Source organism: Dendropsophus ebraccatus, chromosome 6 (genome assembly GCF_027789765.1).
Source record: "Dendropsophus ebraccatus isolate aDenEbr1 chromosome 6, aDenEbr1.pat, whole genome shotgun sequence".
NCBI classification, from domain to species: domain Eukaryota; kingdom Metazoa; phylum Chordata; class Amphibia; order Anura; family Hylidae; genus Dendropsophus; species Dendropsophus ebraccatus.
Genome location: NC_091459.1, coordinates 86,404,888 through 86,423,451, shown reverse-complemented (window position 1 = coordinate 86,423,451; position 18,564 = coordinate 86,404,888). Strand labels below are relative to the sequence as shown.

General features: G+C 42.0%; 1 protein-coding gene across 1 annotated transcript in view; it reads left to right on the top strand.

Annotated features, from left to right (window-relative positions):
* LOC138794917 (vomeronasal type-2 receptor 1-like) overlaps nucleotides 1–11,203 on the top strand; it is a 32,413-nt gene extending 21,210 nt beyond the window's left edge. Inside the window, exons 3-6 of the mRNA XM_069973858.1 lie at nucleotides 1,491–2,354; nucleotides 3,658–3,882; nucleotides 6,019–6,142; nucleotides 10,206–11,203. Coding sequence (XP_069829959.1) covers nucleotides 1,491–2,354; nucleotides 3,658–3,882; nucleotides 6,019–6,142; nucleotides 10,206–11,203 — 2,211 coding nt within the window. The remainder of the gene's footprint in view (nucleotides 1–1,490; nucleotides 2,355–3,657; nucleotides 3,883–6,018; nucleotides 6,143–10,205) is intronic.
* The last annotated feature ends 7,361 nt before the right edge of the window (nucleotides 11,204–18,564 follow it).

Sequence of the window (18,564 nt, the reverse complement as noted above, 5' to 3'; positions counted from 1 at the left end):
TAAAAACATTTTTTTTCAGTTGGTTTTATATAATATTCTAATTTTCTGAAATACGGACTTTTGGGTTTTTCTTGGCTGTAATTCATAATCATCAACTTTAACAGAAATAAACGCTTGAAAAAGTTCACTCTGTATGTAATCACTCTATAGAATATATGAGGTTACTTTTTGAACTGAATTACTGGAAGAAAATGACTTTTTGTTAATATTCTAATTTATTGCAAACCACTGTAGATAACAGCTGATTGCTGAAAATGATCCCTGTCTGATAATGAGCCCATGTAATAGAATATTTACAAGAATGGCACTTATTTACCTAGAGCACTGAGACATCTAATAGGGTTCTAAGAAATGGCTTAAAGTAAATCTGTCACCCTGAAATTCATTACCAAAGTGCTTACAGTGTTACAGAGGTTTTGTGGAAAAGATACACATTTCCATTGATTTAGCAGTCTGTGACCGCAATCTGTCAAAAAAGTGTTGTTTTTTGATGCAGGGAAGTGTCCAAGAGGCATTGCCCAGGGAGTTCAGAGCTCCGAGGTGCCTATACCATTCCTCCACTGCAGCATGAAACAGCATGTTTTTAGCAGACTGCAGTCAAGTTCAACGAAATGAAAGCAAATGTGTGTAGCCTTTCTCCAAGACCTATGTAGCAATGTCAGCCCTTTGGTACTAAATTACTAGGTGATACATTCCCTATAAGCCTCCATAATTACCATAACAAATACTGTGGATCTCAGACTGGATCTATCAAAACTTTACTAGATGAACTCCACTTACCCCGCTGCTTATAAATTTTAAAGGTTGGCTCTTCATCTTTTATGCCCTAACAGCTGCAGCTGAGCATGATGGGAGTGGTAGGTTTAAAACAATGCTGGGGCTTTAGTTTGAAGACCAGTCCTAAAATTGGTCTCAGAGAATCATCCCCTCCTCTCATTAACAGTTTACCTTAGAACTCTCATCCTCAATGCATTTATCATTACTGATACCTTAAAAAGAACCTGTCACCCGACATTCCAATGCTGTGCCCGCCTGACCGCCTGGTGGAGCTCCAGATACTTATCCTTTGCTGCAAGTCCCGCTCCTGGACCCAGTCCCGGGACAGAGATATTTCCGTCGGCAGCTGTGGGCACACGCTCCAGAGATGAGTCTGACGCCCATAGAGAATGAGGGCTCCAGTCATTCTCTATGGGCATTGGATTCATCTCATGTAATTTGCATAGAGCGCGTGCTCACCTTCTGGCGCTGATATCTCCATCCGGGGACCGGGTCCAGGAGCAGGACTTGCAGCAAAGGGTAGGTATCTGGGGCTGCACCGGGGGGTCGGGCTGGCTCAGCGGCGGAATCCTGGGTGACAGGTTTCCTTTAAACAGTTATATTACATGATCTTCTTCTTATTGCCTCTCTTTGATATGTTATGTGTGTCTATTACATAAGATCTGAAAACTACAGAATTTCAAAATAATTTCAAGTGTCTCTTAAACTTACAGGTGGGATATGCATCTTCTTGCTCGGTTCTTAGTGACAAATTTCAGTTTCCATCTTTTCTCCGCACAATACCCAGTGACCTAGCCCAGTCCAAAGGCTTTGCGGATCTAGTCACATATTTTGGTTGGACATGGGTGGGAACAATAGCAGCAGATGATGACTATGGAAAATATGGTATCAAGGTTTTCAAAGAAGAAGTTGAAAAAAATGGTGTCTGCATTGCTTTTTCTGAAACACTGCCAAGGATCTATAACAAAGACAGTATAGATGGCATTGTGAAGGCAATACGTACATCATCAGCCAATGTTATTGTCATCTTCTCATCAGACATTGACCTTAGTCCATTAATGGAAGCCCTTGCAGAGACTAATATTACTGGTAAAACCTATATAGCCAGTGAAGCCTGGACAACATCAGCACTGATAGCTAAACCACCATACTTCTCATTTCTTGGAGGAACCATTGGGTTTGCTATTCGTAAGGCAGAAATTCCAGGCTTTGATCAATTTCTCCGCGAAATTCACCCAGAACATGGGACTGATGATCTGGTATATGAGTTCTGGGAGGAGGCCTTTAATTGTACCTGGCCGACAAACAGAGCAGCTTTTTATACTAATATAAGCATAGAAGCAATTGTGGCAGGAAGGAAAAGAAACATATCTCCGCGCCTCTGCACTGGAAAAGAACAATTTAAGGATATATTGAATACATACACTGATGTGTCAGAACTTCGCATCACTTACAGTGTTTATAAGTCTGTTTACACCATTGCCAATGCTCTTCATGATTTAGATATATGCAGGAAAGGAAGCGGGCCTTTTCCAGGTGGGGCATGTGCAAATTTGCTTGATTTTGAGCCATGGCAAGTAAGTATTTGCTTTACCAATGAGTTGTAAATGTGAAAAATAAACAAAAATAAAGTTTATAATGTGTTATTGACTGCACGTTGGACACGAACTAAGGTTATTTAAAGCTATGTCCATATACTTGCTTGGATGTGCTAAAAAGGGATCAGAAATGGACCAGGATGAAATTCCTTTAGAGGACATTCTAAATACAGAACAAAACTGTACAAAAATGCCAGGTCAGGAAAGTCACCAAGGGTATTGGTAGTGTGGCATGACTAGATGTAGTGCAGAGCTTGATGGCAGGACACAAAAGGAATAAGAAAAAAATAAAGATGTACTCTTGAAAGTTTTTCTTCAAATTCTGCTCAGGTAGGAGCTATAAAAAATGCTATACTTACCTTCCTTGCTCCCTGACGCTGCCAAGTACAATGGAATTCCAGTCTTGCTGTGCAGCAGTTCGAGGGTTGGGTTTGCCATATGGCAATGCCTACTTATTTAGTAAGTGACAACATCGATGTGCTGCATCAGCCTGATTGGCTGAGTAGGTAATTTAATGTGTCACCGCCAATCCAGAAAGTACTGCACAGTGGGACTAAAACTCAGTGGGAGCAAGGTAAGTATGATTTAAAGAACAGCCTTAGCAGAAGTAGAATAAAGATACTTCCTTGACTACACCTCTTAAAGTTGTTGAGGGTAAATATTATATTTTGCTGGAAGGGCTATAAAAAGTCATACCTTCCCATGTATCCTGCAGCAGCAGCAGTTCTGACACTTTGGATTCAGGATTATTGCTACTACTTTCTTGTTCCTGTGATGCATCCTCCCTATAGAGCCTGTGTTGCATAGCCAGCCAGTGGCCTGTGCCTGGCTAAGTGGAGCAGTTCACAGAAACAAGGAGGCAGTAGTGATGAACGTTAGAGCATTTCTATGGCTCTCAGCCACAAACAGCCACAAACCTATTTCTTGCAAAGTCCTACACTTTAGGTCTGAAGCATCCTACTTCTGATGTGCCAATTGATGTGCAACACTTTGGGGACATAAAAAGATGAAATTCTAAGAGAAGATTTGGGAAAGGTTTTATCATCCCTGTGACCGAAGGCTTTGCTTATTTAATAAAATTATCGCACTCAGACTATTTTTTACATACTAAAAGATTGATAGGAATTCTTAACCTTGTGGTTTCAAGTTAAAGTGGGTTCATAGAAACAGAGAAAATTGTTGGCAGAAAAAGACCATGTGGACGTTTAGTCTGCCCTTGTACATTTATGAGATAAGTTGCATTTGTGTTATTATATTATGACATGTTTATATTTTCCTACAGCTTATGTACTATTTAAAGAATACAAAATTCACAGTTTTTACTAATGAATCCATGCGTTTTGATGAATCAGGGGATGTAGACGGATATTATGATATATTAAATTGGCAGTGGCATAACAATGAAACACTATCTTTTGTAAAAATTGGACATTATAAAACAAAAGTAGGAAGTTTTGAACTTAAGATAGACAACAGTTCAATATTCTGGAACACCCCGAATGGACTGGTAGGTACAATATATATGCAGTATCCCTGTGTTTTGTGGTTGATTTGAGTAAAGGCCATCCTGCTACATTTTATTAATTGTGAATAGTTACTTGTATTATTGTCATGCAATGATAATGTGTTTTAAAGGGGAACTATCAGCAGGTTAGACAAACCTAGCCTGCTGATATGTCTCGATAGCACCAGAGATGCAGAGGAGGAAGGTACTTTTCTTCTTGGCGATGTTGCGGTGCAGCTAGTTGTGTGCACTACATGCCCCCATAGTGCTGATTCGGCCCACCTGCTCCATTCATTATAAGGAAGGGGTAGGCTGGCTGGGGGTGGATTGGCGCTATGGGGGGGGGGGGGGGGGCAGTGCTCCTTACAAGTGCCCCAGTGCTCCTAGTGGTTTCACCGGACCCTGGAACACAAGACTAACTGCACCGGAAGGGTGCAGAGGAGTAAGGTTAGACACATACCTTCCTCCTCAGCGTCTCCTGTACAATAGGGACATATCAGCAAGTTAAATTTGTCTCACCTGCTGATAGTTCCCCTTTAACCCTTTTCATAGTTTTCTGTATTAGTGCATACAGTGTTCCTGTGTTGCTGTTGTACAGAGATCATACAGTGTTAACCCTAAATTCTAAAACACACATCATCTAAAGGGCCTATTTCACGGGTCGTCAGAGGGGCAAACGAGCGCTCTCAGCGCTCGTTTGCTCCTCGTTCCCCGCTCGCTGCCGCCGCTATTCAACGCGGCTGAGTGCGGGAGGGGGCGGCGGGGAGCTTCGGGGGGGCTGCCCGGGTGATCGCTAGATGGTCTGGGCAGCCCATAGGATATAGCAGCGTCTGCTGCCGACGCTCCTATTCAACGGAGCGACGGCAGCAGATCGCTGCTATATCAGTCGCTTGTTTTTCAACATGTTGAAAAACAAGCGACTGCAACGATCAGCCGACATGAACGATGTCGGCTGATCGTTGCACTCTATTCCACGGGACGATTATCGTCTGTAGCGGCCGATATCGGCCGAATACGGACGATAATCGTTCCGTGGAATAGGGCCTTAAGTCTCTTCCTAGCTAGAGCCCCCTAATTGGTTAATTAATATTCAAAATCTTGTTCACATGGGAACTGTGCTTTGTTAAAGAACTGTGTCTCCGTGTATGTGGATGATTTATTGTTGAACAAAGTAAAGTTACTTGTTATGATCTCATGTGTCCTCCCCCCTGTGACCCGGCTTTGCATGAGTGAAACATAAAGAGTACCCCACAACACTATTGACGGATACTGTAATCAGGTCTACCCTGGGGGAAGCTCAAAGCTTACCTGTCAGTACGTTCACTGGCCCAATTGGACCCCATAGTATTTCTATGGACTTCAAAAAATTGAATTTTATAGATGGGCTGGACTTCTTTTGAGTTTTAGGGGGCAGATATTCAAATATTTAAATTGGTACTTTTAAAAATGGGGATGGGATGGGGACTATTGAAGTTAGTTGTTCTGCAAACTTCTCTCAATATTTTACCTAGTTAGTTAAACAAATAGAATAGCATTCTAATTTTCCACAGCACTCAGGGAATCAAATATTTAAAGAGAATCTTTCACTAGGTTTATGTTGCCTTAAATGAAGACAGCATAAACTATTGACACAAATGCTGAACAGATCATTGTATTACTTGTATAATTCTGTTCAGCTGTTCTCCTAATATGCAGGAGAACAGGATGCTTGCCACCCCTCCCCCCCGCCCTCCAGCTGCTGATTGATAGTTGACTGATTATACACAGCATGGATAGATAACTGCCAATCAGCAACTGGTGGGCGGAGTTTTCTGTTTCTCATGAATATCCAGGACTACTGGGCTCACGGACATAATGGAGAGGACTACTTATTGTCCATGTTATTCAAAAGGATATCTCTGGATCAGTTGCACAGAACGGTGTGACACATCATTCTGTTCAGTTCCTCTGTCACTATTTTATGCTGCATTTAGATAGGACACCATAAACCTACTGACAGAGTCTATTTAAACAAACAAGTTTTATATAATGACTGTAAAGTTTAATGCAAAACAGACTAATTTCTATTTTTTTGTACAGTGATGTTTGTATAATCTAATATATAATATAATGTGATATCTGTATTTACCTTCACTCTAGCCTCCGGTATCGGTTTGCAGTAACAGCTGTATTCCAGGAACAAGAAAAGGCATTAGGCAAGGAGAACCAGTGTGCTGCTTTGATTGTATTTCATGTGCAGAAGGAGAGATCACCAATGACACAGGTAAAGTAATTCTTTTTTTTTTTTTTAATCCAAATTATTTTTATTGAAATATTTGCATTTTTCATTAACAAACAAAAACTCCCCAGAGGGCATACCCTCCGACCCCAACCCTCCCTAGCCCACCCCCCGTTCCTCAGTCCTGTCAGTTCCACAGTCCTTGTTGAGTATGCATAAAAGTCTGCAGACCATGATTCTCGACCTCCTCCCACCACGTGAGTGGGTCTGCAATTGAAGAATGTTCACCAGAGACAAATAAAGGTAAAGCACGTCCAAGCAGCTTAACTGAGCCCTGTCCTGCACACCTCTCACCAGCCAGCGGAGACAAGGTACCAGTAATGTTAGCATAGATCATTCCTCCACCCTGCCCACCTCACCTCCCAGCCTGTGTATGAGACCCAGCTGACCCTAGTCCAGGGGTCGCCAACCATTTTCCCCAGATTTTCTCAAATTTCTTGGATGCTTTGCGTTGTTCATACGCGTACCTCTCCATGCCAATCAGCCAATTGACCTTCCCCACAAATTCCGAGTTTGAAGGAGGGGTCTCGTCCAACCAATGCTGCGCAATGAGTTTACGCGCCATAAATAGAATGCGGGCTACTGCAAGTTGTTCTACCGCGGGTAGTGCTACGTCTTCAACATATCCTAACACATAGACCAGAGGAGACTGTTGCAGTGCCACTGAATATGCTTTTTGTATGGCCGACGCCACCCCTCTCCAATAGCGGAACAGCTTGGGACAGCGCCAAAACATATGTAGTATCCCCCCTCATGGACATGACAACGCTGGCACATGGGCGTGTCCCGAACACCTATGCGGAAGAGGAACTGTGGAGTACGATATACTCGGTGTAGCAGGTAGAGGTGTGATAGCCTATGCTGCTCCCCCAAGGACAATTTAGGTGTCATTTCCATTATTTCCGTCCATTGACCTTCCTCTATAGGGCCTATGTCTGCCTCCCATTTCTCCCGTAGTTGAAGGGGAAATTTATCCAGGTGCTTGGACATAATATGTCGGTATAGACAGGAGATAAGTCCCTTAGTGGATTCAGAATCCCCTACAATATTCATAGGTGGCATATAATGTACGTCTGATGTCAGTATGTCCCCTTCCGCTTCACATGCATGGCGGAGCTGTAAATATTTATAAAACTGAGCATGGGGCAGCACAAATTGACTCTGCAGCTGGTCAAACCGCTTCAGCTGGCTGCCATCATACAACTGCACTATCCTCCTAAGTCCCGTGTCTCTCCAGGCAGAGAACCCCTCCAGAAAATACAATTCTCCCAACCATGGAGTATCCCATATGGAGGTGTATTGTGTGTAGCCCGTGACCCCATATAGGTGTCGAATCTTCCACCATAATTTATGGATGAGTAGCAGCGTTGGTATCCGAGGGCTGAGCAGCAATATCTTTTTAGCTTCCAGGGTTTCAAACAAAGAGTCTGACTGTAGGTGGTTTCCGAGCAAGGCTTTGTTCTGGTCGCCCCCATCACCCACTTCCCATCCCCGCAGGTGTTGTAACTGGGCCGCAAGGAAGTACATTGCCGCATTGGGAATGGCAAGACCCCCATCATCTTTAGCTCTTTGTAAGGTCTCCAGTTTGATGCGGGGATGTTGGGAACCCCACACCAATGCACGGAAGAGAGAGTGAATCTTGCAGAAAAGGCGAGAAGGAAGCCACACAGGAGAGTTATGTAAAATATATAACAGCTGTGGCATCCATATCATCTTCACCAGATTCGCCCTGCCCACCACTGACAACGGCAACTTACGCCAAACCGCCAATTTCTGCTGAAATTTATCTATCAGAGGTGTCATGTTCAGTTTCTCATATGCTCTGACCTCTCTGGAGATAAATACTCCCAGGTATTTAAACGTACTGACACTCCTCAATGGGATGGCCGGATCCAACTGCAGAGTGTCTTCTGAGTCTACTGGCATGACGACCGATTTATCCCAATTTATCGTAAGCCCCGAGTACGTGCCAAATTCATCTATAGTGGTCATGGCATTAGAGAGGGAGACGGAGGAGTCATTAAGGTAAAGTAATAAATCATCGGCGTACAACGCCACTTTATAGGTAAAGTAATTCTTGAAAACTCTCATAACAGACAACCCCTTTAAAATGGGAACTGCTGGGTCATTCCTGCAAATAAGATGGTCAATATGCACATTACAGTCATGGTCAATAGTTTTGAGAATGACACAAATATTATCTTTTCACATGATCTGCTGCCCTCTGGTTTTTATGTGTGTTTGTCAGATGTTTTTATCACATACAGAAATATAATTGCAATCATATTATGAGTAACAAAAGCTTATATTGACAGTTAGAATGAGTTAATGCAGCAAGTCAATATTTGCAGTGTTGCCCCTTCTTCTTCAGGACCTCTGCAATTCTCCCTGGCATGCTCTCAATCAACTTCTGGACCAAATCCTGACTGATAGCAGTCCATTCTTGCACAATCAATGCTTGCATTTTGTCAGAATTTGTCGGTTTTTGTTTGTCCACCCGCCTCTTGATGATTGACCACAAGTTCTCAATGGGATTAAGATCTGGGGAGTTTCCAGGCCATGGACCCAAAATCTCTATGTTTTGTTCCGTGAGCCATTTAGTTATCACCTTTGCTTTATGGCAAGGTGCTCCATCATGCTGGAAAAGGCATTGTTGATCGCCAAACTGCTCTTGGACGGTTGGGAGAAGTTGCTCTTGGAGGACATTCTGGTACCATTCTTTATTCATGGCTGTGTTTTTAGGCAAGACTGTGAGAGAGCCAATTCCCTTGACTGAGAAGCAACCCCACACATGAATGGTTTCAGGAGGCTTTACAGTTGGCATGAGACAAGACTGGTGGTAGCGCTCACCTCGTCTTCTCCAAATAAGCTGTTTTCCAGATGTCCCAAACAATCGGAAAGGGGATTCATCAGAGAAAATGACTTTACCCCAGTCCTCAGCAGTCCACTCCCTGTACCTTTTGCAGATTCAGTCTGTCCCTGATGTTTTTTTTGGAGAGAAGTGGCTTCTTTTCTGCCCTCTTTGAGACCAGGCCTTGCTCCAAGAGTCTCTGCCTCACAGTGCATGCAGATGCACTCACACCTGCCTGATGCCATTCCTGAGCAAGCTCTGCACTGCTGGTAGCCTGATCCCGCAGCTGAAACACTTTTAAGAGACAGTCCTGGCGCTTGCTGGTTGTTTTTTGATCGCCCTGGAGCCATTTTGGCAACAATGGAACCTCTCTCCTTGAAGTTCTTGATGATGCGATAGATTGTTGACTGAGGTGCAATCTTTCTAGCTGCGATACTCTTCCCTGTTAGGCCATTTTTGTGCAGTGCAATGATGACTGCACATGTTTCTTTGGAGATAACCATGGTTAACAGAAGAGAAACAATGATGCCAAGCACCAGCCTCTTTTTAAAGTGTCCAGTGGTGTCATTCCTGCTTAATCATGACAGATTGATCTCCAGCCCTGTCCTCATCAACGCCCACACCTGTGTTAATGGAGCAATCACTGAAACGATGTTAGCTGGTCCTTTTAAGGCAGGGCTGCAATGATGTTGAAATGTGTTTTGGGGGATAAAGTTCATTTTCTAGGCAAATATTGACTTTTCAAGTAATTGCTGTTAAGCTTATCACTCTTTATAACATTCTGGAGTATATGCAAATTGCCATTTTAAAAACTGAAGCAATAGACTTTGTGAAAATTAATATTTGTATCATTCTCAAAACTTTTGGCCATGACTGTATATGATGAAACTGAAAACCTGTATGACCAAACACCCTTCAAAGCATTCAACGAGATCAATTACAGTAAGGGCCCTATTACACCAACAGAATATCTAACAGATTTTTTTTTAGCCAAAGCCAGGAACAGACTATAAACAGGGAACAGGCAATAAAGGAAAGATCAAGATTACTCCTCTTTTCAAATCTATTTCTGGCTTTGGGTTAAAAAAAATCTGTCAGATAATCTGTTGGTGTAATAGGGCCCTAACTGGTCCTGTTGGGAGAAGGGCTTTGTGTTTGAATGGAGGTATCTAACTCACTGCATTGGCTGTTTTTCAGATGCAAGAGAATGTATAGCATGTCTACCAGACTTCTGGTCTAATGCCTACAGGAATGAGTGTGTGCTGAAAGAAGTGGAGTTCCTTGCCAGTGATGAAGCCTTGGGGATAACACTGATATTTCTTGCTGTGTTTGGTGCTGCCTTGGTTATTGCCTTCACCGTCATCTATGTCATGTATAGAGAAACTGCCCTGGTCAAGGCAAATGACCGCAGCTTAAGTTTTCTTATTCAGATCTCACTGGTTTGTACTTTCATGACTTCAATTCTTTTTGTGGGGAAACCAGAGGCATGGTCATGTATGGCACGACAAACTACACTAGCCCTAGGGTTTTCTTTGTGTCTTTCCTGCATACTTGGCAAAACTATTGTTTTGATGTTAAGAAAGAGAGCTGCCAAATCAAAAGGGACTGAAAAAACTTCTCCAATAGACTTCAAACCTTTGTACCAAAAAATTGTTGCTGTCACTGGCTTAACAATCGAGGTTGGTATATGTACAGCTTACTTAATTCTCACACCTCCTTGGGTCTACAAAAACATGGAGTCCCAAAATATTAAGATAATTCTTGAGTGTAATGAAGGTTCCATTGAGTTCTTGTGCTCCATGTTTGGGTTTGACGTCTTCCTAGCTATACTGTGCTTTATTACTGCTTTTGTGGCTCGAAAACTTCCAGATAATTTCAATGAGGCTAAGTTTATCACCTTTGGCATGCTGGTCTTCTTTATCGTTTGGATATCCTTTGTTCCGGCCTATTTGAGCACAAGAGGGAAATTTAAAGTAGCTGTTGAAATTTTTGCCATTTTGGCATCAAGCTTTGGTTTACTTGGTTGTATTTATGTCCCTAAAGGATATATCATTCTGATAAAACCAGAGAGAAACACTGAAGAAATTGTTGGTGGCAAAGCTGCCACTAATGACAAAAGTGCTCCAGCAACATCAGCCTCTATTACTAGTGAGATAAATAGCACAACTGTATCCACCGTTGTGCTGGATGACTAATATTGCTGTAGTCTCACTGAAGGCCATGTCTCGGTGTTGACAATACATACAATATTACATTAAATGAAACACAAAACACTTTATTCTTTGCTAAAACTGGAATTGAATCCAAAACATGGGAAGAGAGGGTTTATATCTGCCCTGTCACTTGGATCCAATTCTGCCCTGGCAGAAGAAAAAAGCGAGTGACCACCATATGTGAATCTTATGGGGAAGTGCAATTTTCAGAATCTACCTACTTTCATAAATAAAAAATATATATTTTAAAGAAAAAACCCCCCAAAGTGAATATAAAAAATGGCAAGCATACGTGTGTGACACGTGGCTTGTGTAACACATATCAAAGATGAATCATATAACAAAATGTAATGTGTCTAAATAATTTTATTAATATTAGGGTGGTTGTATAGTATAAGAAGGCACATATTGTAAATTTGCATAGAATGGTAGCCAGGGGATACAATACATTTTAGTAGTCATGGTTTTAGTGCTTGACTATAGTTCCTAGTTGTCCCGTTTTTGTAGCTAATGGCAAAATTAGTACAGTTCACATAGTCAAAGAAATGCCACTCTGGGTACAGATTTTTTTTGCAAGTTAAACATAGGCTCAGCAGTCATTACTTCATAACCTCAAAGGTAAGGGATTAAAGGGGAACTCCAGGTAGAGGTGAAATAAAAATTAAACCTGCTGCAGAAGCATATAGCATTGCTTACCTGTCTAATCTAGTTTTGAAACTACCAAAAATCCTTTTGTTTTGGGGGTCTTCATTCTGTATTTTGTGGCTGTACTTCCTGGTTGAGCAGTTGTACACAGTACTACAGGTTCCAGAATGCATTGCTTTCCCTCAGCTGTTCATTACAGTCCTCCACCCTGCCCATTCCCCGCCCAAAGCTGTTGCAGAACATCTAGGCTGTGTTCACACATTGCAGTTTCATTGTGTTAATTAATTGCAGTACTTTATCATTTCATTGTGGTCCCACCTACACAGCGCACTGTATTCTCTACCTGTAACACCACACAGCACACAGAACTTTTTAAATTGAATTAAAATTTTTTTCTTCTCATCTCCACTCACGTATTATGATCAAGTATCTTTCATCTGTGAAGTTGAGCCCCACAATAAGGACTTTATTCAATATTATCTTACAAGGGATATATTGTTTATGCCTCATTTAATCTCCAGGTGGGATTGGCAGTGCCGGCTCTGATCCTCTCTGCTTAGTATCATTTAATTATGTTACTGCATAATTTTTGTGAATACGCTGCAGTACTGCAATGACACTCCATGTGTCAACATAGCCCTAATTTCACTGTAGACTTTTGCACAATCAGTGAAGTTAGTGAATCAGTGCAGTCTAAAGGGGCTTTTCAGAGATGGTGAATCACTTAGGGGGGTGAGAGACAAGATCCAGCCGAGCCTCCTGTGACATCACGCCCTGCCCCCTGTCTGCATCATCAGTCTGTGCTCAGCAAACACACACAATGTGAGACAGAGGCATGTAATCTCTGTCTCCTGAAGGAGGAGAGCAGGGGGAGCAGGAGACAATGTGGATTGGCACAGAGGCCAGTTTTCTTCACTTCCTGGATGTCAATCAACTACCAGTGCCGCAGAACCGCACAGATATGGTAATACATTATATAGAGACATACATCTATATAACTTTTATTGTTCTTGTAATAGAAAATCCTTTAAGGATTCTTGATTTTTTTAAGCAATCTTTTTTTAATTAGCCTTTTAGAGAGTTACCTGGTTTAAAAAAACAATAGTTAAAAAGCAACGCAGAACATTTTTATCACCTTTTATTTTTGCTTATATAGTGCAGCAAGTGATTTTTATAAAATAATACATTATAGACTTAATTGATGTGACAGGCTTGGGTTGTCTGCCATCTTGATTCCTATTACCCCACCTAAATGGTTTGAAATTGCATTTCCCATGATACCCCTGATTTTGCATACACCTTGCACACACCCATACACCTTATACTAAAGTCTACTCCACTTGCTGCCACCAACAGATTCAGACAACTGTGTAAGGTGTATGGCGGCCTCTTAACACCCTACTAACAGAAGAGTTGAGCATGCTGGATTTTTGCCACTGACCCTTTTGTTCTGAAAGAGATAATCTGGCACCAGACTGTTTGGCAATGTTTACCCCTCCCCATAGCGAACAATAAACATCTGGCCGTACCCAATGGTCATATGTATAGGGAGGTCAGGAGAGATAATTGTTGTTCATTCAGGCTGCAGTTATTGAAGGTGTATGGGAACCCTTTACAAACACTATAGAGTATTATATGAAACACAGCGTAGCTTCAGCCAGCCTTTTTTCCGTTACTGTAGCTCTTACAGTGTCTAATCACAGAATCTACTCCTAGTGGATACACAGGCAGTGACAGTCAGTAAGTCAGGGCAATTTTCTAACTCTATTGATATACAGATTTTACTTTACTTTTGGGAAACCATTTAGTTCTTTGTATTGTTTTCCCCTGCAGAATTTTTTGTAGAACCATTTTATAACGTGGTAAGAAAGATAATGCACATTGGAAGACAAAATAAATGTAAAATACAGTGTGATTGATTCTGATAAAATAAAGTACAGAATTTTGGAGAAACCGTAAGCTTGTCTTTTTTGTCTCATGTAAACAAGTACATCACATTTGAATGCATCTCATGGTATGTTTTGTTTGGTATGCTATTTTTGTTTGTAACAATTGGCACATAGGGGGATTTATCAAGCTACCACGTCTGCTTTAAGACAAATTTTGCAACTTTTTACAGCTGGGGCTGGGTTCACACTACGTATTTTTCAGTCAGTATTGTGGTCCTCATATTGCAACCAAAACCAGGAGTGGATTAAAAACACAGAAAGGCTCTGTTCACACAATGTTGAAATTGAGTGGATGGCTGCCATATAACAGTAAATAACTGCCATTATTTCAATACAACAGCCGTTGTTTTAAAATAACAGCAAATATTTGCCATTAAATGGCGGCCATCCACTCAATTTCAACATTGTGTGAACAGAGCCTTTCTGTGTTTTCAATCCACTCCTGGTTTTGGTTGCAATATGAGGACCACAATACTGACTGAAATATACGTAGTGTGAACGCAGCCTAATAATGAGTGGGGTGGGTGGGGCTTACTGTGAAGTGGGCAAGGTTTGCATAAAGATTGTCAAGGGCTCCCCATGTGCCAAATCTATTATTATTTATGTCCCCTTGGGCAGCCTCAGATGCACCAGATTTATTAAGGCGTTCGTCTTTCAATAAAACATGTGCAACTAAATGGCACAGGCGTTTACATAAAACCCTGGTCTAAGATAAAAAGACTCTTTGTCACTCTGTGCTACACTTAATTCCCCCCTTTGTGTTTTCCTGTACCATATAAATGCAGGTTCTTATACTTCCGGAGAGGCAAGAATTGCTTCTTTATTATTTCCCTTATAACTGGCTTACTATGTCAAATGTTTTTAAGCACCAGATAACTCTTTTTACCCCATTCTCCCCACTTTCTGCTATCAACTCCCTCCACATCTTCTCTTAACCTACTCTGCTCCATGTCTGCTATTAATCCCTCCACATCTGCTGTTTACCACTCTGCCCCTTCCATGTCTGTGAGACCCCCTCCTCGCAGTCCGTTGGTGCCGGTCTTCTCTGGAGGGAAGGATCAATGTCATTGCCACACATACCGCCATCCTATGGGTACGTATGACTGTGATGTGGATCCTTTCTGCCCTACAGGACCTATTGGAAGATCTGGGATGCATCATCGGCAGGCCAACTGTGGGAAAGAACTTGACTTCCTTAGCGGGCCATAAACATTGGTGGACCAACTGTAAGAAATCGCTTTAGCGTGTCAAAAATAATAGCACCACGGCCATAATTTGGCATGCCTGGCAGCAACCAAGCGGCATTCAGTGAGATTGGTGCTCATTTGCAGTGCCTTTACATAGCCCGACAAACTGAGCGGCTAGGCTGCACAAATAATCCTTGTATAGTTCCTGCAGTTCTTGAACCTGACAGCAGAGATATGTATATATCTGTTCTGTCAGTTTCTAGATCACAAGCAGCTGTTAATACTTACCAGCCACGCTGCTTGTGATCCAGCATCCGGAGCTTTAATCTTCCAGCCACCAGCTGTATCTTCAGGCCCTCCAGAATGATTAACAGCCACAGGAAGCAGGGCCTAAAGATACAGCAGGGGGCAGATTGGAGGATTAGAGACCCGGATGCTGTCACTTTCCTTTTATCATTATCGGTCAAAAATAACCCTGTTTACACATGAAGATGTGGTGACGACAATGATAAATTTTAAAGCCTGCACTGGTGTTTTCCTGCTCTTTGGCTGATCGGTCTCACTTTTAAACTGTCCGATTATCGGCCCCAGGAGCGTTTCTATCTTTTATTTTTATCTTAGGATAGATGTATGTTTATCCCAGACAGCTTTCCATTTATTTACTGCGTATTTACCAACCATATCTTCTAGAAGTTTTTTCTAAGCATCTTCAACTATTTCAATAAAATAATAGTTTTTTTGTATATTGCTTCTGATCTTTCCCCCCTCTAACTTTAGATTGGGGGCCCTTGTTATTGTGTTCAGTTTTTAATTAAAAACACTTCTTTCCAGAACCTTATTTAACGCCCCTTTGCCTTCTCTCCTCCAGTCTCTACAGATTAAGTTAAAAGTGGTTGTCCAGGGAGTAGAAGAAAGTTGAAGCCTTCTGCCCCTCAACACTCAAGTAAGCCTTACAAAAAGTGAAGGTGGTGGGTGCATATCCTGATCATTGCATGTGGGCGAAACCCTATCTGCACGCAATGTCCAATAGCTGCACAATGTAGTTGATGTTGCTCTCACCTTAATGTGGAGCTACAATTTACCCTGCAGGCAAGTAATGGCTTTAGGGCCAATGTATACCAATAACATAGAAAGCATGATATACCGGGACTACTTATACCAGTCCTTCTGATTAAACCCACATATATAATGAGGTACACTCAGGTACACTCGGTGGTGCATGCTAAGACAGCTAGCTAGCATAGTGATATGTAGGAGAAATCAGCTGCACTCACCATACGTTCAACCACAGTTCTTTATTCAAATCCGTATACAGACAAGGTGAGGACACATGCAGGCAGACGCCGGCAGAATATGGGTAATAGTCTGTTTTGCATTCACTGTGCACTTCTACGGACCACCCTAATATAGTGTGATCCAACATTTATACTGCCTGCAACCTGCACCTGCCCTTTGTGTACCCATGGGATCAACTACCAGTGTGGCACAACCCTCAGAGACAGAATTATATCAGGCTTCTATAACATATGTTGGGTGCCACTGGTCCTATGTAACAAACCAATTTGCTGAACATAAAAAGAGAAATAAAAAAGAAAGCCCATCTATAAAATGTTTCTATGAAAGAATCATTCACCAGACCGAGCAATTGAAGAATTTATAGCATGTATCGAATTGAATCCAACAAAAATTGTGACACCATATAGGGCTGAATAGGTTGGATCAACCATTCCTTGAGAGAGATTAGCTGAGATGAACTACCTGAATATGCACAGTATTTGCAGAAGAGCAGTGGTGTTTTTATAGAGAGAATGTGCATTTTATATCTGTAAATTCACAGATGCCGCAGTCAGCGGGATGCAATGCGGCTGGCATGGATTTCTGGATTCCTTCCTGGAGAACGAGGAGCTATTAAGATGAGTTAAGATAGACCAGAGGGCAGTCACTTTTCTCTGCACACTGTGTACTTCAAGTTTCATCATGCAGCAATTTGCCTGAATAATTGAGGTTGCAAAGATTGTGTGATAGAGCAGAACACAAGTGTTTTCCCATGAGATTGGCCTCCTATCTGGTCAAATTAAAATATTGAATAGTTCTGGACCCAAGAGAGTAAGTGCAAGCAACCTGTGCACATTTCAATCACCTCTCGTGCTCCCTGCTTTGTTTATTACAGTTATTGCAAATGCTTCCCTGAACATGTCACAGAGGAGCACCATGATGTTTTCTGTAAACACTTCCTGGAGCCATGGTGGAGCAGATGCAGAGCTTCAAGCTCCTAGGATCTGCAAAAACTATAATTGGGCTCATCATGTGTCACCATATTCTCAGTGTCATGTTGTATTATGTTTCTACAAACACAATAATAATAATAATAACAATAATAATAATAGTAGTACGGTAATATCCTTTTCCATAGCATGGTGCCTGTAACTAAAATTTGGGCAGATTTAATAACATTTATATAAAATGTACTGAAAAACATGACAAAGGTGCTAAATATCATAGTTCCATAGTTATCACATGTCTCTAACACTTTTATACCTGGCAGAGGCACTGGTGCACGGTTCATATGATGTGCATTGCATTATTATAGTGGTTTTTTTGGGGTTGACTGCCAAGCTATAGATCGCCTCTCCTTCTGGCGATCACCAACTTTCTCCTGGCAACTATTTGTGGACCTCTTCTCCATTACTCACGCCTTCCCGTAGCCCATACTCATCAGTCACTGGACCCTAGGCATTCTCTCTCTTTATCAGAGCAGGTGTTTCTGGCACCTCATACTCAATACTAACCAATGTCAGTACTCAGCGCCTACCTTGGCCTAATGTTTCCAGGTGCCCAGCTACTCTTTTAGAGTATGGTGGTGTCACTGCTTGGCTTAGAAGATGATTTTCTACAGATTGGGGAAAGCTAGAGCAGCTATTATCACTTCTTTCTACCTGGTGGCTTGGGTGTACCCCTCAGACAACTCCAACTTCATAGCATTTAAAAGTATAGTTATCAGCCCTACTTTGAAGATGTCCAATCCTTAAAGAAGGCAGCAAAAGTAAGTTTCTAAACCCCACACCCTCAGGCATGAGGAGCTCTGGTAGTGTTGCATCAGCCCTGACTGAAAAACGTTAATGGGATTTCCCTCTGCGTGTGACAGCCCTGAGACAAAAAGAGGACCGTTGCCATTTTGTGTACAACATTTACTTATATATATATATTGAACTAAAAACAGTTAAATAAGTGGGCATTGTGATATTTGTAAAGTTGCATAACACAGAATGGTCCACCACCAGTCTTTTACCACCACAGATTTAAAGGAACCAATCAGCCCAATTGGGCTGATATGGTTCCCAGGAGAGCTGTATAAAGCTCCTGCAGCAGCTGTGGCATGTGCCGGCCGTGGCTGCTGCAGGAGCTTTATACCGGGGAAAAAGAGTTTTATTCTCCGGCCGTGTGACAGTCACGGGCGGAGAAGTAGTCATCTGGGCCGCTCCCCGCGCGTATCTAGTCACCGTGCTATGTCTGTCAGTGCTCCTTGAGGGAATGACTGACAGACAGAGAGGTCCATTACGTC